The sequence below is a fragment of the Megascapheus bottae genome, chromosome 36 (genome assembly GCF_031878675.1).
Source record: "Megascapheus bottae isolate mThoBot1 chromosome 36, mThoBot2.hap1, whole genome shotgun sequence".
Classification (NCBI taxonomy): Eukaryota; Metazoa; Chordata; class Mammalia; order Rodentia; family Geomyidae; genus Megascapheus; species Megascapheus bottae.
In genome coordinates this window covers 4,719,349-4,742,638 of record NC_143544.1, presented here as the reverse complement: position 1 = coordinate 4,742,638, position 23,290 = coordinate 4,719,349, and the positions used below count along the sequence as shown (strand labels likewise).

At 55.9% G+C, this 23,290-nt stretch overlaps 2 protein-coding genes across 2 annotated transcripts in view; one reads left to right on the top strand and one right to left on the bottom strand.

Moving 5' to 3' along the window:
• Positions 1-5,006, top strand: part of Ubn1 (ubinuclein 1) — a 28,834-nt gene extending 23,828 nt beyond the window's left edge. The window contains exons 16-18 of the mRNA XM_090324580.1: positions 863-1,112; positions 1,316-1,405; positions 3,029-5,006. Coding sequence (XP_090180706.1) covers positions 863-1,112; positions 1,316-1,405; positions 3,029-3,078 — 390 coding nt within the window. The 3' untranslated portion in view covers positions 3,079-5,006. The remainder of the gene's footprint in view (positions 1-862; positions 1,113-1,315; positions 1,406-3,028) is intronic.
• Positions 5,007-5,124: 118 nt separating this feature from the next.
• Positions 5,125-23,290, bottom strand: part of Ppl (periplakin) — a 28,237-nt gene continuing 10,071 nt past the window's right edge. Inside the window, exons 2-22 of the mRNA XM_090324579.1 lie at positions 22,210-22,309; positions 21,747-21,901; positions 20,700-20,820; positions 19,945-20,070; positions 19,808-19,849; positions 19,386-19,547; positions 19,185-19,292; positions 18,036-18,131; positions 16,892-17,014; positions 15,931-16,077; positions 15,582-15,733; positions 14,147-14,244; positions 13,818-13,975; positions 13,421-13,599; positions 13,203-13,341; positions 12,376-12,569; positions 11,140-11,290; positions 10,430-10,513; positions 9,591-9,707; positions 9,067-9,159; positions 5,125-8,521 (exon numbers count right to left, since the gene is read on the bottom strand). Of these exons, the coding sequence (XP_090180705.1) occupies positions 5,852-8,521; positions 9,067-9,159; positions 9,591-9,707; positions 10,430-10,513; positions 11,140-11,290; positions 12,376-12,569; positions 13,203-13,341; positions 13,421-13,599; positions 13,818-13,975; positions 14,147-14,244; positions 15,582-15,733; positions 15,931-16,077; positions 16,892-17,014; positions 18,036-18,131; positions 19,185-19,292; positions 19,386-19,547; positions 19,808-19,849; positions 19,945-20,070; positions 20,700-20,820; positions 21,747-21,901; positions 22,210-22,309 (5,215 nt within the window). The 3' untranslated portion in view covers positions 5,125-5,851. The remainder of the gene's footprint in view (positions 8,522-9,066; positions 9,160-9,590; positions 9,708-10,429; positions 10,514-11,139; positions 11,291-12,375; positions 12,570-13,202; positions 13,342-13,420; positions 13,600-13,817; positions 13,976-14,146; positions 14,245-15,581; positions 15,734-15,930; positions 16,078-16,891; positions 17,015-18,035; positions 18,132-19,184; positions 19,293-19,385; positions 19,548-19,807; positions 19,850-19,944; positions 20,071-20,699; positions 20,821-21,746; positions 21,902-22,209; positions 22,310-23,290) is intronic.

Sequence of the window (23,290 nt, the reverse complement as noted above, 5' to 3'; positions counted from 1 at the left end):
CATCGGTCTGCTGAGAGCAGAACAGGCAGTCAGCTCTGATTGACTGGAGAACTCGGTAGGTCAAAGGTGGCTGTGACTTGGCAGAGTCCAGCAGCTCATGAATACTGCATGGGAGTAAATTGGAAGAAGTTTGGGTCTGGCACAGAAATCCCAGTATTCAGGAGATTTGAGGCAGAATGACCAAGGTTCAAGGCCAGCATGGACAAAATCAGCATGGGACACTATCTGAAAAGCTAAATGTAAGAGGTCTGGGAGCGTGGCTCATGTGGTAGAGCGCCTGCCTAACAATCACGAAGCTCTACGTTCAGTCCCCAGTACCACAGAAAAAAGAATCTGGACACTGATTGGGAAAATGGGAGAGAAGTTTTGTTTTTGTTTTTTCTTTTCCAGTATCTACACTAAACTGTAGACAGGGTCTGGCCTGAGGGTCTCCCTTCCCTCCCTGGACCACCCTGTGAAGTACGCACACTTGTTGCCAGGTGTTTTTTCCTTGAGGGAAAATGTATTTGGTACATGTATTTCTATGACAAATGCTTAAATGTGTGTATATGTTTGTATATGTTTTGGGTGTTTATAAATATATACACACACATGTTCACATGGCATGATGGGCATCCATGCAGGATCGTTTTCTTCCTTCACAAGGGAGGCATGTTTAGTATCTACTCTACCCTGGAACTACTCCACGACACGGCTCTTACCCCCCCACACACTTTTTGGGGGGCAGGCAGTAGCTACAGGGGGCAGGTGCTTTCCCAGGGGTATTGGATATGTAGGCCCCCATCTTGGGTGGGATCAGGTGTGGTTTGAGTCAGCTGTGACCAGGACCAGGGTTTTGACTGCTTCGCTCTTTCCTCCCCAGAAAGGAACTAGTGGGGCTGTGCTGCTGACCAGCTCTTCTCCCTTAAACCTGCTGTCTTCATCCTACAAGTCCAGCAGCCCCAAACTGCCGGGGGCCATGAACTCTAGTTCGCTGGGGATCATAACCCCTGTCCCGTTCCCAGTGCACATGCTCTCCTTCAGTGCGGACTCCTCTGCCAAAGCAGGGGTCTCCAAAGATGCCATTGTCACCGGCCCAGCCCCCGGGACCTTCCACCATGGCCTCAGCCACAGTAAGTGCTTGTCTCCTGTCTCCCCCTGTGTGGTGTGCTGTGGGTCCTGTGTGTGTGGCTGTGGGGCACACCCTTGGGAGCCCCACCTCTGGGTGTGATCTCAGACTAGCCCACTCGTCCTCTGGGCTCTGATCTTTGGAAGCTGCCTCTCCATCCCGTCTTCAATGTGTGCGTTTTGTTCTTTTCTCCCTCCTGTTTCTCAGGTCTTCTGGCTGGCTTGCATTCCAGCCCGCCCCACACAGCGCCTCTCACACACGCTGCTGTGTCCACCCATGTCCCGCAGAGTCTGCCAGGTAATCACCAGATGGGCAGCGTGCCACATGCTCTGTGCACCGTTCCCGCCATCTTTTGGTGCTGCCTGCTGCTGGGGCTGTCGGTGTCTGCCTTGCTGTTTTGTCCTGGTCTTGCTTTGTCCTTTAAGACTTGGGCTTCACAGTCTCTTCCACTGAAGAGATTTTCCCTGGCGCCCCTACTTAGGAGTGCCGCTTGGTCAGAAAGTTATGGGACCTGAGCATTGAGGCAGAGGTACTTCAGCCTCTGGCATTACTTTTCCATTTTAGTTTAAAAGAAGAAAAGGAAGCTGGGTACTGGCGGCTCATGCCTGTAATCCCAGCTACTCAGGAGGCTACGATCTGAAGATTGTGGTTTGAAGCCTGCCCGGGCAGGAAAGTCTGTGAGACTCTAGAATCTCCAGTTAACCACCTAGAAGTTGGAAATGGAGCTGTGACACAAGTGGTAGAATGCTAGCCTTGAGTACAGAAGCTCACCGACAGCACCCAGACTCTGAGTTTAAGCCCTAAGACCAACACACACACAAAAGGAAGAGTTCTAGGTGCTGGTGGCTCATGCTGTAAGGTGAGCACAAGGCCCCAAGTGTAAAATCAAGCTGAGCTTAGTAGCCCTGTGGGTTTGGTGTGGAAGAAGATGGCCTGCCTCATGGAGAGCCACTGGCTCCACGGCTCCTCGTCTGCTCCAGTCTACTGTGGGCCTCTGGCACTGGTACCTGAGGCCAGAGCCTCCATAGTGAATGCCATCTCAGCGCAAGGGTGGTTCATGGAAATGTGGCTGCGTGGAGAGCAGTGACAGACATGGGCTTCCCTCAGATGCTGTCTGCCGCAGGAGTTAAGTGCAGGACAGCAGCTGCAGAGCTGCCTGAGCATGGGCTGTGCTGTTTGAACAAGAGACAGCCTGCCTCTGCTTGCTCTAAGCAACAGTCCTCTGAGAGAAACGTCACTGAAACCAAGTCTGGGATTTTCGGCCATAACAGAGAAAAGGGAAGAAAAAGGTTGCTTTCTCGGGTCCATTTTGTTTTTCCTTGGATATTTGTCTGGCATTCGAAGGGTTGCAGATATGGCTCATCGGTAGCCCATTTGTCTGGCATGAGCAAGACCCTGGGTTCCATCTCCAGCACTGAAAAAATAAAGTTCACAGACCTGTGCTAAAACAGGTGTCCCTAGGTCACACTTTGTCTTCGCATGCTGTGCGTAGACTCCGGCTGCAGGAGAGGGTTGGGAATTGCCCCCTGCCGTGACTCTCCACTTTGCTCTCCCCTCACCCTGTGACTCAGTGCTTTAGTGCTTTGGTAACTAATTCCAATGTGGGGGGGTCTTCTGATGGCAGGAGAATGTTCTTTGCTTTTCTGAGTTCCCCCTGATCATCACTCTTGCCACAGTTGTTGCGGCCCCACTTCAAACTGCAGGCTGCTGCTGTGTGGACACTCTGGCCGTGGGTGGCCGTGCTGGGACCTGTGCCTGCCGTGGGCTGTGTGTCTCGGTGCACACAGTCAGAGGCAAGCGTGTGGCTTAGGCCTGAGAACCCACAGCATTAGGGGATGTTTGCCATATAAATATCTCTCTAGAGGTTTGGCTGAAAGCTCCTGAAAGATTTGTGCTCTTTTTTTGCTTATTCTTTTCCAGATGCCTCTCAGCTTCACGGGAAAGGGCCTGGAGTACCACGGAAATTGTGACAGTGTCAGAGGACAGGCCCAGCGGATGCCTCTAGATGGAAGCCAACACGTAGTTCTCAGATGAGGGCCACTTGCCACACTCGTCCTGCCTGCTGGTTTTCTTCTGGAGCAGATGTGGCTTCTGAGTGGAGCTTCTTGGCACTTGTATGTGCCTCCCACTAAGCATTACTGACCTGGTGCTCTGGGCCTCTGTCGCTGAGTGGTGATGGAGGGGCAGTTCTGGGCTGGGGGGGTGCGAGGCTGCCGTAGGAAGCCTCCTGTCTATGAGCTCCACTGGCAGAGCAGTTGGCACAGCTGTTTTAGTTCTGCAGTGTTCTGGCATTTGGCGCGATAGCCTCACAGCACCTTTCTGGTCAAGGGCTCCTGGCCACAGGAGCATCTCGTCCCCAGGCAGTGTGCTTAGAAGGACAAGACCTGGGCTAGAGCCACAGGTGGGAGACCTGATCTCCTTGAAAGGACTCAGAACGTGTAGTGTGTGCTCGCCGGCAGGCCAGCTCTCTGAACATGACAGTGAAGGTCTTCTAGAGAGAGGCCTTTGCCAATTCAACAAGACAGCAGTGGGCTCGGTTTTCATCCTTTACCATTGAGTGCATTGGATAGAATGGGCTGTCCTTCACACATCATAGCATAGGAAGACATAATCCCAGTGCCTTTATGGTGGAGCAGAATTTGACAACACAGGTCCATTCAGCCCGAGTGGATCTGACTTGAAGACCTTTTTAAAAGATGCGTCTGTGTTTAAGACAGTTTTAGTTCATTGAGGTTTTATGGTCTCACGGTCTACAGCCTGTGTTGTCCTGACTTGAAGGTTGTCTGGGTCTGAGATCCCAGGTCCCAGCCGAGCCAGGGCTCCTGTTTTATTTTTCCAGAGTTGGTACAGGTAGGCTGCGGATCCCAGAGCCCTTTGTGTGGGGGCCGAAGGGTTCTGAGTCACGATAGACATTCCGGTTGTCTTTGTAGAAATCCTTCGGCAGAGCTACAGGGCAGGCCTCTGAAGCGTGTGCTAGGTAGAGCAGGCCTGGAAGCACAGCCCTCTCCAGGCAGTGATTTTAGTGTTGACTCGGGGTGCGCAGAGTAGCTGGAGACAGGAGAGGACAGCGACTGCAGAGTGCCCAGGCTGGCCACACTACCCCGGTAGCCATTTCACACAGGTGTCCCAAGTCTGTGCCACACAGTGGGTCTGGTTGGTCCAGCCAGGCAATGTGAGACTGGAGAATCCTGGGCAGCTCAGCAGCACGTGTGGGGACACATGGACGCTGATGCTCACTTTCTCCTCGACTCCCTCGTCCTGGGAGCAAGACCTCTGTCAGCTACATGGCCTGGCCTCTGCTCTGACCCCTTTTGTATGGAAGAACCAATCTGTTTCACATTGGGTCATGTGGATTCCTTATCCCTTTATTATATATATTTTTTGCAACTTGGATCTCCAGTTTGTTTACAGAATAGTCTTAGGTAGTAGCAAAAGAGCCAAAGAAGAGATTTGTATAGCCGCGCGCTCCAAGCCGAGCCGAGGCCATCAGCGAAGGCTCCTCTGCCCGAGACCACCGGGCCCTGCCCCCGTCGCTGCTCCCTCCTCTAGTGCCAGAGTGTGCAGCTGGAGTAGGGATGCCCTTATCTTTAGGAATCTAGTGATGCCTCTTGCCTCAGGGAAATGTTTCTTTGATGGGGAGTTTGAGATTTCCTTTTCTTGTTTATGCTTTATTTGTGGTAATGAACGAATGAGTGACTTGAACAGCCATGGCAAGGCAGGTCTGCCAGCAGCTGCAGTGGAGGTGGGCCAGCTCAGAGCACTTAGTGGGTGTGGCTGTTTCTTTAGGTATGAGAGGGGCTGTGGCTTTTGTGCAGCGACTATGTTGGTTTTAGGGGGTGGTGTGGAAATTGTTAATCTTGTATAAAGCAACTCAATAAATTGTTTCAAGGTTTCCAAACACTTTTCCTCATTCTTTTCTTTTTGCCATATTTGCTAGTGAATTTTCCTCCCGTAGGACCCGAGTGCCTAGAGGGAGTGAGGGGAGCTGAGGAGGAAGAAACACACTGGCCAGGAAGTTAGAATCAAGCCACCAGGTCTTTATTTCCATGCTATCGATAAAGTTCCATATTCCCTCCCATTTCCTTCCTTGGTACATGCAATAGAAGCAGGCATTTATTTGTGAGTAATCAGTTGTTTCATACACCCCCACACCAGTGAGCCCATAGAGAGCAAGATACATAAGGAAGGCCTGAACCTCGCTGGCAGGGTGCTTGGCAGGTCTTTGCATTCTGGAGGCACCAAACAGTTTGCGGTGGCCCAGCTCCAGGGGCAGCCTGGCGATGGTCACAGCCACTCCACTGGTACCCAGGGGCCAGGTCTTGTTCTAGGCTCCCGGCAGAGTGCTTGGGGCTGTGTTGTGGGAAATCTCTGCTGAGGGAACCCAGCCAGAACACTGGAGAGTGTGAGTGAGTGAATGAATGAATGAATACAGGTCAACAGCCCAGGCTGGTGAACAGAGGGCAGAGAGGCCTTAGCCCTTCGTTTCGCCATCTGGTGTGCCAAGGCTCCTGCCACATGGAGAGGGCTGTACGTGGTTTATTTCTAGATTGTTTCTAACCCCGCAAAGCATCTGGTTAAGGGTGCAGTGGGAGGTTAGAGGGGTCTCCCACAGGTTGGGTGCAGCTAAGTCAATTTGTGTTGGCCAGTATCCTTCCCGCTTGTACATGATCTCCAAGCTGCCTGGGAGGGCAGAGACGGCAGGTGGTCACTGGGTAGGAGTGCCTACCGGCAGGGGCCACGGCCCTACTTCTGCCCAGACACCAGGACCGCCAGCTCCTGAATGGACATATCTTTGTTGACATAGCGGTCGTACTGAGCAGGGGTCAGCCGGCCACTCCGCAGGGCATCCTCGATGGAGAACTTCTTACCAGACTTGCGGTCGTGGATCACCGAAGACTCCCCGTTGGGACCCTTCACCGAGATCTCCTCCCAGTCGCACTCTTGGCTTCTGAGTTTCACGAACATGTTCCAGTCGATGAGCCCTGCCCGGCGGGCCTCCTCTGGGGACAGCTCTCGGCCTGTGTCCGGGTCGATGACCACGATGGAGCGCCGTAGGTGATTCTCCCGCTGCTCCCTCTTGACGGCCACGGAGCCCAGGCGCCTCTGCAGCTCGTCGATCTCAAGGTCCTTGTCCTTGGACAGCTTCTTGAGGTCATCCAGCTCCCTCTCCAGGGACCACAGTCTGGAGTCCACATTAGTGCCCGTGTCCACGGCGGTCACCTTCCGCAGATCTCGAGTCTCTGTCCCCACCATTTCAATTTCTGACTGGAGCCTCCGGGTCTCCAGCTGCAGGTTTTGCCGCTCCAGCTGCAATTTGTGGTTCTCTTCCCTGAGGAGGTCGAGTTCCCTGGATGACTTGGAGTTGTAGAATTCCAGTTCTGACAGCTTGGCTTCCAGTCGGGTCACCTCGGTATCTAGCTCCCTCTTGCTCCGGGTCTCCTCCTCCAGGCTCTTCCGGAGCTTCTGGATCTCCTGCTCTGTGTCACCCTTGTCCACCTGGACACTCTCGGAGAGCACCACCTTCTCCCTGACCTCTGTCTTCTCCAGGGTGGCCAGCTTTCTGCGCAGGGGCTCCAGCTCGCCCTCCAGCAGCTGCCTCCGGCGTCGCTCCTCATCCAGCTGGGCTTGAAGCAGGGCGTGCTCCCGGGTCTGCTGCGGGTCTGGCTGCAGCACCACCTTCTGTGTGCGGGTCACCTTCTCTCCGGCCTCAGCCTCGGCTTCCTCCTGCTCTAGCACTGCCAGCCGCTGCTGCAGGCGCTGCACCTCCAGCTCGGCTGCCCTGCGCGCCTGCCGCTCCCGCTCCAGCTCCTCCAGCTGCCGTTCCAGCTCCCCGCGCCGGCGCTGGAGCCGACGCAGCTCTGCCCGCAGCTTGTCGATCTGCCGCAGCTCGGCATCGATGCTGTCGGTGAAGGCATTCACCTCGGCCCGCAGGTCTGGCTCCTCCTCGTACTGAACCACCTCCTGGCGCACCACCCGCTCCTTCCCCTGTGCCAGCTCCTCCTCCTTGTTCCTGATCTTCTCCTCCTGGCTTGCCCGCTCTGCCTCTAGGTCTACCTGCTTCTTCTGCTCTTCAGACAGCTTTGCACGCAGAGACTCCACCTCTTCCTTGGTTTGGGGGTCTTCCTGGAACTGGAGGATCTCCTGGACCACTTCTCTGGTCTGGACCTGGGGCTTGGTATCTTTCAGAGACTGTATCTCCTGCTTGAGCTGGTAGATCTCCAGATCACACCTTTCGATCAGTCTGGTCTTATCCACGATCTCTTCCCTGAGCCGCTGCAGCTCCTTCTCCGTCTCTGGGTCGGTGGTGTACTTAATCACTTCCTTGGTCACCTCCTTCACTTCCACCTGGGGGCCACGCCTCCGCAGGGCTTCCAGCTCGCTCTGGTAGCTCTTGAGCTGCTCCTCGGCGCCCCTGTATCTGCGCTCCTGTTCCACCAGCTCCAGGCGGAGGTTGGCTACTTCGCTCTCAGCCTTGGGGTCCGGCCGCACGATCTCCCGGACTTTCTCCTGCACCACCACTTTGGCATTCTCCTCCTCTAAGGCCCAGATCTTCCGGAGCAGCTCTGTCTTCTCCCGCTGGCCAGCACGAGCCTTGGCGGCCTCATCCTCATACTGGAGGGTGAGCTCACTGACTTCCCTCTCGGCAGCCACGTCCTTCTCCACCTTGAGCACCTCCTTGACCGTGATCTTGCCCTCTGCCATGGCCCGTTCTTTCTCCAGCCGCCGGAGCTTGGCCTGCAGGAAGTTCAACTCCTCCTCCTGCTTCTCCCGGAGCCTGCCTTCCTGCTGGCTCTCCTCCTGCAGCCGCCGGTGCTCCGCTTCCAGTTCTGGATCGTTCTGCAGCTTCACCACCTCCTTCTCCGTGACCTTCTCCTGCACCCGGCTCTTCTCAGCAGCCAGGGCGGCCACGCGCTGCTGCAGGAGCAGCACCTCTGCCTCCCGGGTGCCCTTCTGCCGCCGCAGGGCCTCCAGCTCCTCCCGCAGCTGCAGGACCTCATCTGCCTGAGCCTTGTCAGGCTCAATGCGCAGGACTTCCTTCACCACATACTCCTGGCCTCCGTCTTGGGTCTCACGCTCCAGGGCCCTCAGCCGCCCCTGTAGTGCCTCCAGCTCCTCCTGCAGCAGCTGGTTCTTGTGCTGCTCTTCAGCCAATGTCTGCTGAAGCTTTTGGAAGCTCTCGGCCAGCTCCGGGTCTGGCACCTTCTTCAGCACCTCTTTCCGCACCAGAGACTCCTGTGGCCCTTGGTTCTGCAGGGCCTGGATTTCCTCCTGGGCACTCCTGACCTCATTCTCCAGCTGCTGCCTCCTCTCCATCTCCTCCTCTAGTTCCTTCTTGATCTTCCAGGGCTCCTCCAGGCTAGAGCCTGGCCTGCTCCCTTGCAGGGACTCCCGGGTCATTTCTGCTTCTGGCTGCTATGACAGAGAAGACAACAAAGACAGTAAGGTTGAAGCCAGGGGAGATTTCCACTCCCCTGCAAGCAGGTCACATTGGTTGCTCATGATCCCAGGAGGATTCTACCACTACAGTTCTAGGGTTACTTTTCCAGGCAGCCAAACTTCTAGTTAGCTTTTGCAAAGTAGATGAGGCAGACTGTTCCTAACTTCAGAGGGAGCAAGTGGAAGGTAAACCACAGTCTGCCAGGTTCCGGCCCTAACCCTGTCTGCCGTCCTCAGGTTGTGCTCATATTTTCTGTGCTCACATTGCTGCATATGTTTTGGGTGTCCCTGCCTGGAACTGCTGACTGCACTGAGCAGAGAATTCTACTCTGCCACCTCTTCTTTATTGTTGTGCTATTCTCGGGCACAAGATAAGCTAAGGGTGTTATCCCAACCTCCTGAGTAAGTAGGATTACAGGCATCAGCCACCAGTGCCTGACTTCTGTTATCTCTTAACAGCAGCAGCAGCACGTTTTGCAGGTGGTAGAGCAGGTTGAAGAAGAATTTCTTAGATGGATTACCTGTCTCAGGAGATGGAGTGCAAACTCCAGGTTCTGCAGCCTCTGCCTGTTGATGGCATTAACTTCTGTGAACTTGGCAGCCAGAGCAGCTTCCTACAGAGAAGTTTGAGGAATACAGTCATCAAACAGGAGCTGACAGGCTGAGCAAGCTAGAGCCAGATCTTTAGGACTTAGAAGGTGACAAGCCAGGTGGCTGGGGACAGGAGTTTCTCATCCATCCCTCTCCCCCCCCCCCCTCCAGCTCTTCTCTGTCTCAGCAATGGATTAATAATGGGCTCAGCCAGAAGATCCAGGTTTGGTCTTAGCCTACAACCTTGAACCATCTCTTCCCCGACCCTGGGCCTTGCTGTCCTCATGTCCACCCCTCCCGTGTGTACTTCACTTCCTGAGGAGAATGGGGCATCACTTCCCACCTTCCCAAACTGATGGCACAAACCCACAGAAAGCTGCCTGTCTAGGCACACCCGCCCTCCATCTCCGCATCCTCCATCTCAGCTCCCGACAGCCCTGCCCCTAGCGCTCACCTCCTCCTTCACTTTGGCAGCAGGAGACTGCAGCCTGGCTCGCTTGCTCATGCGGCTGTTCCTTCCATTCTCCAAGTCCAGAAGGGACCTTAGCTTCTCTGCCTCCAGCTCATAGTCCTAGGTGAGGGGGGCAGCACCCAGAGAGGGTTAGCACAGCTTGAAGGACTCTGGGATGCCCCATGGCCCTTCCAGAAGACCAGGACTTGTTTTCTAGTCTTTCTCGTAGCAGTACCTGGACTGCCCACCAGGAGGCCCCAGGAGTCATTGGTGACATGAACCAAAGCCCTTGCAGGCCCCAGACAGGCCCAAGGATGACATCCCACTTCTTTAGCCAACACTACTGTGCAGGCTGATGGCTTGCCAACCCACTGGGAGAACGTGTGACAGTTCACATAGGCATCCTGATTGTGTGTGTGTGTGTGTGTGTGTGTGTGTGTGTGTGTGTGTGCGTGCACGCTTGCATGCATACATGCGCACGCACAAAGCTTGAACTCGTCCTGGACACTGTCTCCTCCTGAGCTACAGCTCCACCTCCAGCTTTCGGTTTGGTGGTTGTCAATGGGAGTTTCACAGACCTGCCTGGGCGGACTTTGTACCTCGATTCCCAGATCTCAGCCTCCTGAGTAGCTAGGACCACAGATAATGCACCACCACTTCCCAGTTTGAACAGTGCTCTTAATACAAGGTTTCTTTGTTCTGCGTTACTCTTTTGTGGCTTTTTTTAAGGACGAGATACTCTTATGGTACTGGATGCCGGGCACCCCTCCGGGGCCTGTGTCTGATTTTGTGGATAGGAAGAGACGCCCATGTCCGGTGCTCAGCAGAGCGGGGTGGCTCACCTTCACAGCCTGCTGGTACTGCTGGGCGTTGGCGTAGACTTCCTGTACCTCCTGTTCCCGGCTTGCTAGTTCATCTAGCAGGTTCTGTAAGATCAGGACAGAAAGTTTAAACCCAAACCTCGGTGATGCCATCATGAATGGCTTCCTTGTGTGCGCTGGTTCTCTGCTGTGAAAACATCTCTGAGACTGGCCAGGAAGTTGCTTATCTTTTCCAGGACCCAGGGGCTCACTGACACCTTCACAGGCCAGGCAATGGCTCGGATACCAGCTTGACTCACTTAATCCTCAGGATCCTGTGGGGTTAGCCTCGAGATCTCCACTGAGGGACAGGAAGTCCAGCACTAGCCAGACTACTGAGGGCACTGAATGGAGGATGGAGGCTCCGCTTGGGACCTGGAATTTTTTTTCCCCACAAGGGCACCCCCTGAGTTTCTGTGGCCATGCACCATGGAGCCAGGCTACACGGGGGTTGGGGGTGGGGGGTGGCGGGGCGAGAAGGTGGAGTGAGAGTTGGTAATGAGATGCACACAGTGCTTATTCTAAGTCTATGCTGGGAGCTGAAACCCAGGGAGGATGCTGCAGCCAGGCCTCTACCCCTCTCGATTTCTCAGAGGCTTGGTCCTTCCTGCTGAGAGGCGCCTGCTGGCCCTGACCAGCCCTGGCCACCACAGGCCTGCAGGGAAGCAGAAGCAAAAAATTTCATTTCTTACCTTCTGGTTCTTCAGCTTGGTCTCCACCTGGCTGAGGCTGTCTGTCTCCTGGGGTTCGTAGCTGGGGGTGTTGGACAAGAACTGGAGTACACGGTCATAGCCACGGCGGTATTCACCATAGACGGCCCTGGCACTCTCTAGGTTCTGGGCCCTGTGGGGTGGGTGGTGGGTGGGGGAAGCTGGTCAGACTCAGCACAGCAGAGGCAAAGGCCTCACTTGATTTTAAAGAAGGGAGGACAAACCCTAAACAACAGGATAAATAACAGGCCTGAGGTGTAAAGGGCCTGAACACTGAACGGCAGAGACGCCCACCATCCAGTGCAGAATCTGCACAACCCAAGACCAGGGTCAGGAAATGCACCTCCGGCTCAGAAAACAAAGCCACGGTCAGAAACAGCAAAAGGAGTGTGAGTGCTTAGAGAGGGTACACAGCATCCCAGGCTCACTTAGAAAAAGAAAAACCATCATAAGGAAGAGAGGTTACAAATTAAACCCAATGTAAACAGTAGAAAGGAAATCAGGGAACAGGAAACAGAAAACAGAAAGGAGAAATCACCGGAATCATACAGTCATCTTTAAGACAGTCAGTTGGACCACACTTACTAGAAAAGAAAAATACGTAAATATTGCAAAAGGTGGGACACGACAGGGGTGGGGGGAGGGGAGCAAAAGACATGAAATAACAGTGATACTAGAAAGGGCTTAAATAAGACAGGCAGATTCCCAAGACATGTGAAAGGGTATCAATGTATGTGAATTAATGCACCTTCTATCTGGCAAATATCATGTAACCCTTTTACTAATTATAATAAAAAAATATGATATACAAAAAAGACAGATTCTTTGAAAGGCAGATTGCTACTGTTAATTGAAAGTGACTTGAATAGTCTCATGATTATGAGAGACTGAATTTATAGACAAAAATTAAAAATGGTCCAAGAACTGGGGAGCTGGAAGTGGCTCGAAGAGTAAACAATGCTGTCATGAGAGAAAGCAGGATCTACTCTAGGCACAGCCACGAGAAAGGAGAGGGCACAGAACTCAGGACAGGGGTAGTGTGTGTAAACATCACTTGTGCCCCCCCCACACACACACCTGCCCCAGTGTGTAGAGAGGCTCCAGGCTGTGGCTCTGATGATTAGCGGGGTGGCATGGGGGATGGGCCTCATTGAATCTATTTCTTTTTGTGGAGAAAGAGGACATAATGTGAGGCACAGCTCCGGTGGCCCCTCTCACCTGCGCTCCACCTGCTGGCACAAGTTGTTGAAGCGCTGGCACAGCTTGTGCACCTCGGCCTCCTGGCGCTCCAGGTCTGGGCAGTGCTCCTGGAAGCGGCTGGCCAGTGAGTCTGAGCACTGCTTGGCCGCCTGCAGGTTCTGCTCCACCTCACTCAGGAGGGACTTCTGGGCCTGCAGCTCAGAGGCCATGGCCTGCCGGACAGACAAGGAGACCGCTGTGCTGTGGCCAGGGCTGCTAGGAGCTGGGCGACTCTTCCTAGGTCCCTGGGATTGTCTGCTCTGGGAGGAACAGGAAGGCCAGGCTCTGCCTCGGCTTCCCACGCGTGGGTCACTTGCACAGTGTGCTGGCACCTTGCCACAAAGATCTGCCAGACTAACATCTCCAAACTTCTGGCTTGCTAGAGGGCTGCTGCCAGGCCCACCTGGCTCCTTGGTTATCATAGACATGAAGAAGGGGCTATGGCAAATGCAGGTGGTGAGTGAGTGGCACAGCAAGAGGAAGCTGTATTTGTCATAGCTGCAGACCGACCAACCCAGAGGGACTGAGACCCAGGTTGTCATCTTAGCCTCTAGAGGCTGAGATCAGGAGGCTCATGGCACAGGTCAGCCCAGATGTAAATGTTCACAAGACCCCCATTGCCACAGAAAAGGCTGAATACTGTATCCTCCCAGCTACCTGGGAAGCATGAACAGGAGGCTCACGGTCCAGGCCTGCCTGGACAGAAGTATGGGACTTTGGCACAAAGAACCATACCATGTATTCTGAGATAGGGGACTGATCGTCCAGCTGAGAGAAACGCCCCACAGCCCAGGCCCCAGGCTCACCTCCAGCTCCCGCCTCTTGCTATCTAGGATATGCTGGCTCTCTGGCACCGTCTCGTCCTGCATCAGCCGGGCCTCATGTGAGGCCAGCAGCTCCCGGCCCTGCTGCAGGCTCTTCTCCAGGCGGTTGGCCATATCCACCCTGAGGACACAGGTCAGGAGTGAGGAGGGGGAAGTCTCTGACCCCGCAGCTCTCCCCCTGCCCTCGGCCTCACACCCACTTCTCCTGGGCCAAGTGGAGCAGCTGCACCAGGCGTTCGTATTTCTGGTTCGTGCTCTCCACCCGACTCCTCAGCAGGGGCGCCGTGCCACAGCCTGGGAGGGCCTGGGCGAATGCCTCGCACTCGGCCGTGCTCTGGGCCTTCTCCGCCTCCATCCGCAGCAGCTCATTGGTGATGTTCTATGGGGATCAGGAACCCCAGGGTCAGCCACAGCTGACAGTGAGCTAGTGACCCAGTTCTGAAATGCCAGGCGCCGCCAGGCTGGCGTGCCACCTTGCCACAGCCCTCACTCAGCAAGGACCCCCCGCTGCTGTTGCTGGGAACATCAGAGCCTGGTCCTTGGCCCAGACACCTGCCATGAATGCCCCAGGACCCCAGAGGCGGGGGTCTGCAGTACCTTGAGGTCCTTGGAGCGCTCAGCACTATCCTGCACGGCCCGTCCCTGCTCCAAGGGTGGCCGCAGGATGCCCGTAATGGCTTTCTCCTGTCTGTCCAGGTCACTGGCCACCTTGTCCAAGCCAGCCAACAACTGCCGTCCCTGCAGGTCAGAGGCATCTGTCCAAAGGAGGATGCCAGTCAGGGATGACTGCAGAACCCCAGGTCCAAGGAACGCACCCAAGAGGCCAGCTGGGACCCAGGTTCCCCCTGCCCCAGCTCCAGATCCCTCCTGGGCCACACACAGCACAGAGCCAGGCTCCTGGCCCTCCAGGTAACTCCAGGACCCACCTCCAGGGTTCTCTGTCCTCAGCACCTCGTGCCGCTGCTGCAGAGTGCGCTTGCTCCCCGCTGCCTTCTGTCGCACGCTCCGGTACTGACTGCCCAGGCTAGAGGAGAGCAAGCATGCTATAGGAGGCCCAGCTACCTGCTGCTCCTTCCCCACGAAGGGGGACCCCAGACTCCCGCTGGGCAAGAGCCCATGGGATCCCAGCAGCTCATAAGCATGCATGCATGCGTGCGCGTGTGTGTGTGTGTGTGTGTGTGTGTGTGTGTGTACATGCTTGATCTCAGGACCTTGTATCCTTTTTTTTTTTTTTTTTTTTTTGCCAGTCCTGGACTTGAGCTCAGGGCCTGAGCACTGTCCTTGGACTTTCTCAAGGCTAGAGCTCTACCACTATGAGCCACAGCACCAATTCCAGCTTTTTTCTATGTATGTGGTACTGAGGAATCGTACCCGGGTCTTCATGCACGTTAGGCAAGCACTCTACCACTAGGCCAAACTCCCGGCCAGGACCTTGTATTCTTGATTGGCTTATTTGCTCAAGGCTAGCATTTTCCCTCTTAAGCCACACCTCCATTTTTTGGTGATATACTAGAGATTAAAAAAAAAAGTCTCATTGACTCGGTCTGCCTAGCCTAGCTTCAAACCACAATCCTCAGATCTCAGCCTCCGGAGTAGGTAGGATGGCAGCCATAGCCACCTGTACCCAGCTCATCAGTGCTTTGAGAAATGAGATTCATAGGCCTGGAGCGTGGCCTAGTTGGTAGCGTGCTTGCCTAGCATGCATGAAGACCTGGGTTCGATGCCTCAGTATCACACACATAGAAAATGCCAGAAGTGGGGCTATGGCTCAAGTGGTTGAGCTCTAGCCTTGAGAAAGCCCAAGGATAGTGTCCAGGCCCTGAGTTCAAGCCCCAGGACTGGCAAGAGAGGGGGGGGGGTGCTTCACTAGGCAAACAGCATTGGTTCAAGAGCCCCTCTATCCTTGCCTTCTATCTTCTCCCCTTCCTAAAACAACCTGCTCATTTGTCACCCCAACATATCACCTTGGGGAGCAGTACACAAGAGATGCTCAATAGAAACATTGTGGACTGAGTAAATGAACGCATTCCTTGAGTCCTTGACTCTTGGCAGAGTCTTTAGTACGTACTTTGTACCAGGTACTGAACACACCCTTGAGATTACTGACTTCAAAGAGCCTCTGCTTGACGCTGGTTCTTCCCCCCACCCACCCTCCGAAAGTCATCTCAGTAGAATGTGGGAGTTGCTGCAGGAGACCAAAGATAAGGGCGTGAAGACGGAGAGCTAAGCCTACAAAACTTGAGCCTGAGTTATAAAGAGCAGCGGGTACAGATGAGCAAGTGCATGTTGGACTAACCCCCTCTTCTCCCCTAGGAGCCCAGGGTGGGCCAAATCCACCTGCTCCCTCCTTCCTCCTTGTACCTGTCAGCCAGAGCCAGGGCCTCTGGGTCAGTGGGTGGGATGATGAAGCAGACGGCAGGGGCAGTCAGCTTGTTTCCAGCACTGTCCGTGAGCTCCCAGCTCTCCCCGTTGTTCTTCTGCAAGGTGTAGCTATAGCCCCGGGAGATCAGGCCCTGGTGGGGGCGGGGGGCAGGCCAAACAGGACATGAGGGACCCCCACCGTGGTCCAGACCCCTGCCCCGGAGGAGTCTCAGCCCTGGGAGGCTTGGCCCTAGCCAGTAGGAAGCAGGACCTGGATCCACCGGTGCTGCCCCTGGGACTCTGCAGTGACACAGGCCCAGCCAGCCCAGGGCGCCAAGCAGCGGCTCACCTGGTCACCTTCAAAGTCACAGAGCGCCTCCACGGGAATGGGCTTGAGGGGCGTCTCCCGGCGGAACTTGAGCGGCACCACCTGCTGCCCGCGCCTCTGCAGCCCTCGCACCACATCCTCATATTTGTCCAAGGCCTTCTCCTGGTCCTGAGGATCAGAGGCGGGATTGAGGCTCCTGGTGGGCGGGGCCCGGGTGAGACTGGCAGGCTGCCTGGGTGGGCGGGGCCCGGGTGAGACTGGCAGGCTGTCTGGGTGGGCGCGGCCCGGGTGAGACTGGCAGCTTCCCCCGGGTGGGCGGGGCCCTGGTGAGACTGGCAGCCTCCCCGGTGGGCGGGGCCTGGGTGAGACTGGCAGCTTCCCCCGGGTGGGCGGGGCCTGGGTGAGACTGGCAGCTTCCCCCGGGTGGGCGGGGCCCGGGTGAGACTGGCAGCCTCCTCGGGTGGGCGGGGCCTGGGTGAGTGGCAGCTTCCCCGGGTGGGCGGGGCCTGGGTGAGTCTGGCAGCTTCCCCCGGGTGGGCGGGGCCTGGGTGACTCTGGCAGCCTCTCCAGGTGGGCGGGGCCTGGGTGAGACTGGCAGCCTCCCCGGTGGGCGGGGCCTGGGTGAGACTGGCAGCCTCCCCGGTGGGCGGGGCCCGGGTGAGACTGGCAGCCTCCCAGGTGGGCGGGGCCTTGGTGAGTGGCAGCTTCCCCGGGTGGGCGGGGCCTGGGTGAGTCTGGCAGCTTCCCCCGGGTGGGCGGGACCTGGGTGAGTCTGGCAGCCTCTCCAGGTGGGCGGGGCCTGGGTGAGACTGGCAGCCTCCCCGGTGGGCGGGGCCTGGGTGAGTCTGGCAGCCTCCCCAGTGGGCGGGGCCTGGGGGCGTGTCCAGGGGGGGGCTCCACGCTGGGCCTGCTCGGAGCCAGGCGGGGAGAGTGGAAAGGCCGGCCCTGGGTCCCTGGGTCGGGTCTCCGCGCTGTCACTCACGTCCAGCTCACGAAGCAGAAGCTCGATCTGGTATCGGTCCCTGAAGTCGGGGTTGTATTTCTGGTTGAGGTCCGAGTCCACCTTGCGCAGCAGCTCCTGAGCGTCCTTCAAATCTTTGTGGAACTAGGGGAGACCAGGTGGCCCCATCACAGACGGGAATCCCCCCGCTGGCCCACCCCCCTCACCCTCACTCCAGGGTGAGATGTGGTGCTCGCCATACCAGCTCCTCTCCTCCTCTACCCAGCTCTCCCATGTCAGCTTCCCCGGCCCCATCTCGACCCAGCTCCCACTGGGTCTTCACCAGGGTGAGGAGGACGGGCTGCTCCCATCCCATCGAATCACAAAATGCCACCACTGTGAAATAGTCGGTTTTGCTCATACACCAATTAAGTTAGGGGTTTCCACCTCCATCCCTCTCTGTGCCAGGAAAACCCTAACCAGGCATTACATGGTGTCCTTCAAGTTTCTACGGAAGACTCCAAGAATCCCATCTGCAGCTCTCCTTAGAAACGCCTGTTCTTCTAGAAACAGGGATCCAACAACAGATGGTTGGATAAACAGGGTGCGGTCCAGCCATGTAAAGTCTACCACAGGTGTTGGCAAAACGGATGACCCTCGAGGAGCCAAACACAAAAGGATGCATGACACAAGTCCACCACACGCCCCACTCCCAAAACACAGTCCAGATAGGAACTCTAGCACAGGCGAATCCACAGAGATGCCAGAGTTCAGAGATCATTATGGGCTGGAGGGAGAGAAGGGACGCGGATGCTGCTGTTTCGGTTTCTGTTTGGGTAATTAAGAAAAAAAAAAAAAGTCCAGAGAACAGAAGATAAGGTTGGTCGATATTCTGAACACCACCAACTGCCTACTTAAAAAGACTACCATGTGCCTGGCATTGTACTACTCCAGAAACTGGGGAGAGGATGTCTTAAGCCCAAGGAGTTCAAGACCAGCCTGGGCTATGTGATAAAACACCCTTCTCTCACCCTCCTCCCCCCCTCCCACACCACTTGCTTGGGATACATTGTAATCCCATCTGCATTGCTGGGGCCAGGGAGCGAAACCCCACAAGGCTGTGTTGTGCGAACCCCTGGGGTCAGGCTGACCCAGGTGCTTGGGGGTGCAGGGAGCCTGCTGGTACCTGGTGGTAATCCTCCATGTACTTCAGGTGACTCTCTTCACAGATGAGCAAGTTCAGGTACTCCTTCCAGTCTGCATGAACAGCTTCCATGTGTGCCTGCGGGAGGAGAAGAGGACCGTCCGTCCCTGGGGGCCGGGTGCCACTGCCTGGCAGAGATCCAGGCTGGGGGAGGAGGGCAGTTGGCATCTGCCTGGGTGCAGCTCCCACGGAAGTAGCCAGCGCCTACTCAGGGGTGGCAGGAAGCCAGAATGCAGCATGTCAAAGAGCAAAGGAGGGAGGGGGCTGCCATGTATAGGTGTATAAGTTGTGCAATACACAAGGGGAAAAAAAATCTCACAAGGAAAAGGCAGAAGGGTCTGGAATTTGAGCTAAGCTTGGCTACATGGTGAGGCTCTGTCTCCAGTGATCAGTGACACCATAGGAGTCTGGGTGACCTGATAAGTTCCTCTCCAGCCAGAAATTGGAATGTGCCTTTCCTTGGAAGAGACCAGGGGGACTAAAGATCTTAAGGCAAGGACTGGGAGTGTGGCTCAAGCTGATGGCGTAGCTTGGTGGTAGGGTAAGTTGGGCCCTGGTGGTTCACACCTATAATCCTAGCTGTTCTGGAGGCTGAGAACTGAGGATTATAGTCCAAAGTCAGCTCAGGCAGGAAAGTCTGTCTATAAGCCTCTAGAACTGTAAGCACCCCTATTTCTGTGGTTCAGACCTACCCGGTGTATGACATTTGATGTGGCAGCCTCAGGAAACCAGCACAGGCCATATAAAGGGATCTAGAGGTTCAGGCATAGCCAGTGTGGTGGCTCATGCCTGCAATCCCAGCTACTTGAGGGTAAGAGGATCATAATTCAAGGCCATGCTGAGCAGAGAAGTTTGTGAGATCTCATCTTAACCACTAGATGAGCCTGGTAGTTAAATGCTTGTTATCCAGCTATGGGATTGAAAAGTAGGCACTTACCCAAGCAGGGAGAGAGAAGGAGAGAGACAGAGAGCCAGAGACAGAGTAGACCACCTCTGCTTAGCAAGCATGAGGCCCTGAGCTCAAACCCTAACACTAACACACACACACACACACACACACACACACACACACACACACACACACACACACACAAAGAGGAAGTCCCAGCCCCCTCTGAGGCATATGCGCACCTCAATGGAGTTCCTGCCTGGGTGGTCAGCGGCCAAGAGTTGATCTCCCTCACTGTGCAACTTGTTGATTCTCTCCTCTTTGGCCTCCAGGTTCCGGTTGATAAAATTCTGCATGGAGGACGGGAGCAGGACTGGGGCTCGGCCTGGCAGCTCTGGACCCCCTCCCGCCCCCCTCCCTCACCTGGTGGGTGCAATGCTCACCTCATACTGGCGCCGGCGGCTGGGGAAGTCCAGGTTGCGATCGCTCCAGTCATACTGCACGCGGGCCTTGGCCTGCTGGTCCAGCCAGTACAACTCATTGGTGCAGCGCTGCATGTAATCCTGCAGCGAGCTCAGGTGCTGCTGCCGGGCCTGGGATGCAGCCTGGGCAAAGGATGGGGTGAGGACAGCAGCTGGGACCACACTAGGCCTCACTCCCCACTTCATGCATGCCCTGGCCCCAGCTAGGGTCTGGGAACTGTCTTCCAACCCCCCACCCTAGACTTAATCCCATAACATCCTCCTGGGGACAAACCCCATCTTGACCAATAGATAGATGGGTATCTTAGTGAATGCCTGCTCTTCCCCGGACCCCAAGTTTCTTTTCTCCATGAGGCGATGACAGTCTCCCCAGAACTTCTCACCAGTAGCTTCTGGTACTTGGCCTGCAGCTCACTGTTCTGTTCCTGCAGACAAGAGGGGTAGGAGGGGGGGATTGGCTCAGATCTGGGCACAGGGGCGCCCTTTCGTTGGTCCCCATCATCACCTGCCTGCACCCTACCTTGTTCCCATCTTTAGCGAGGTGGGCCCCGATGGCCTTGACCTCGTTGTGGAAGATGTTGTGCTGCTCCATCTGGCTGTCCACCAGCGGCAGCTCCGTCCCGAAGCCCTGGCCACTCAGCTTGTCCTGGCGGGTGGGAGGGGGCAGCTAGTGGAGGGTGGCCAGCCCAGTCCCTGAGCCTGGAGGGCGGGCAGTGCTGTCTCCCACAGGGGAGGCCAGGGAGTGACCTGGCTCCTGGGTGCTGTCCCTGAGCATTTTTGCTCAAGGCTAGTGCTCTACTACTTTGAGCCATGGTTCCACTTGCAGCTTTTTGCTAGTCTATTGGAGATAAGAGTCTCACAGACTTACCTGCTCAGGCTGGCTTTGAACCGTGATCCTCAGATCTCAGCCACCTGGGGAGCTAGGATGACCAGTCTGAGCTACTAATGCCTGCTGACATATTTCTCTTATCCTCTCGGCCACCTGAGGCCACAGGGCTGCTGTCTCATTTCACAGATGGAGACATAGGCTCGACCAGGGGAAGACACCTGCCCGGAGTCTCAGAGCCCTGCTAGGACTCCCCAACAACCTGGGAATGTCAAGCACAGCTCCCCATTTGCTGCGTGACCAACCCCAGACTTTTCTCTGTTCGTCTCCGAGCCTCGCTTTTCCCATGAGCACAACATGGGACGGGAGGAGATGGAGACTTCCCCCCCCCCCCCAGCAGGCCTCTCCCTGCTCACATAGGGCTCCCACAGGGCTCACATGGATCCTACCAGCTTCTCATCCACCAGCGCCGCCCAGTTGATTTGGGGGTCCACCTCCTTCACTGCCAGGCTGTAGATCTGCTTGTGCTTTTTGCGGAGATTGGCCACTCGCTCTCTTAGCTGGCGTATGCTGGTGGGTGGGGGGAGGGAATGGGGACATGTGAGTAGGGCCAGCTGGTCTTGAGTTCTAGACCCTCAACTGGCTCCTGTCACCCCTCCTGTCAACTCCCCCCCAACCCACCACCTTCAACCTTCTCTTCTCATCATTTCCCAGCAGCCTATGCTGTGCCCAGAGCCCCAGAAGGTTCTAAAAGAAACAGGATTCATGTTTCCTGGAGACTCTGTGCCATGCCTGGGGCAAGTACATGGGTGCAGGGCACCCACAATGCTCTGCTCCTGCCAGGGAGGGGGGTGCAAACCCAGGAGAGCACCAGGCTGGACCCCACAGGGGGTTGGAGCTTGTGAGCCTTCAGAGCACCAGTCGTGGGAGACTTGGATGCAGAAAGGCTCAGAGGTCAGACAAAAGGGAGGCTCTGGGAGCCCAGGTCACACTTCGACCACGGCAAAGGACAGTCAGTTCCAGGAGCCTCCGTTTCCCCAGATGCACACCAGGGTCACCAGGAGTGGTCAGAAAACAAGCCAGGCCACCAGTGACTCTCCCTACTCAGGAGGCTGAGATCTGAGGGTCAGCCTGCTCATGGAAAAATCTGTGAGAGCTGCTGGAAAGCCAGACGTGGAATTGTGGTTCAAGTGGTAGAGCGCCAGGCTTGAACAACAACAACAAAATACCTTAAAAGACAGCACCCCAGGGGCCGGGAGTGTGGCCTAGTGGTAGCTTGCTCACCTAGCATATGCCAAGCCGTAGGTTTGATTCCTGGGTACCACATACACAGGTGACAGAGTGCTAACCTTGAGCAAAAAGTGTCCAAGGACACTCAGGTCAAGCCCCAGGGCTGTCTGAGATTTACCCTCCGTGACCCCTGCCCCACAGCGATGCCCTCCCCAGCCATGCGGCCCCAGGCCGCTCCGCTCTGGGCCCTGGATGCAGGGACCTACTCCTCAGCAATCATGTCGCCCTGTGGATGCCTCATGTGCTTGGCGATGGCCGAGTCCGCCTCTAGCACGTACAGCAGCTTCTCCGAGTCTGATGTCTTCTGCAGCGCCACGTCCCTGTGCTCCGGCTGCTGTCCCTCCTGCAGCCGGCTCAAGTCCTGTAGGAGTCACAAGAGGGCACGGTGGCGCGCTCAGAGCAGGCTCTGAGGCAACGGCCAGGGGGCAAGGCGGGGGTGGGGGAAAGGATGCATGAGGGACACACCCATGTCCAGGCCACTCAGCAAACATAGCCTAAAACATAGCTATGAACAGAGGAGATTGTGCCTTGTGCCCCAGTGCAGACTGGGAGATGACCCCTGAAGCCAAGCAACCGGAGGTAGCCCACGTGGAGTACCAGGAGGGACTGGAACCAATAACCACTGTGAAGTTGCTTTGCCCATCAGCCATGCGTGGGGAGGAGACTCACACTCTGCATCTTGGCCTCCGTGTCCACGATGTTCTTTTCCACCTGGTCTGCATTCTTCTGCAGCTTCTCGATCAGCTCTGAGAGCTCCTTGTTGGAGATGCTAAGGATGGAGAGAGGGAGGTGGACGGAGGCCAGGTTCCCAGGATGATATCTCCCCAGCTAGCCCATCCAAGGCTCTGAGCCTTCACTGACCACTGAGCCTTTTGGCCAGTGGCAGAGAAAGGGGTGGGGGAGGGTGGAGTGATCCTCAGCTGTCCCCGCAGGGCTGTGTCACTGAGCCCACAGAGACAAGACGGTACGCCTGGGTGTTGGGTGACTGAAGCCAATGCTTCCATTTGGCCATTCTGAGAAAGCCTGATGGGTTTGTCTTTTATGTTGAGTGTGGTGGTTCCCACCTGTAGTCCCAGCAAGGCTGGTGGAAAAAAAAAAGATTGGGAATTCCTGGCCAGCTTGATTACACAGCAAGAGCCAGCCTCAAAATATAAAACAAAGCGTGCCCAGTGTGGTGTCTCAAGACTAGAATCTCAGGGACTTGGGAGGCGAGATCAATAAGATCATTGTTTGAGACCAGCCTGGACACACACACACACACACACACACACACACACACACACACACACACACACGGCAGGTCCCAAGACCCCATTTCAAATAGCACAAAACTGGCCGTGGTAGAATGCCACTATGGCAGAATCCAAGCTATGCCACAGACCTTAGTGGAGAGGAAAGAAACAAGACTCTACCTGAAAAGTAAGTCAAGCAGAAAAGGGCTGAGGACATGGCTCAAGTGGTAAAGTGACTGTCCACCAAGGGTTAAGGCCCTGATTTCAAACCCCAATACTGCCAAAGGACTGAATGAAACCTTGAAAGCAGCCCAGCACCCATGAACCTGTGCACAGACACTCAGGGAAGAAGCCAGCCCAAGGAGCAGACAGCAGGGGACTCTAGAGGCTAGCCAGCCCCCAGCCTGGCTCCCCACGGGTCCTGGGTGTATTCTCTCAAAGCAGGGGACCTTCTGTCCTCCCTCCTTTGATAGGCTTAAGGTGTACAGCTTATGTGCTACAGGCAGAAGCTGTGCGGA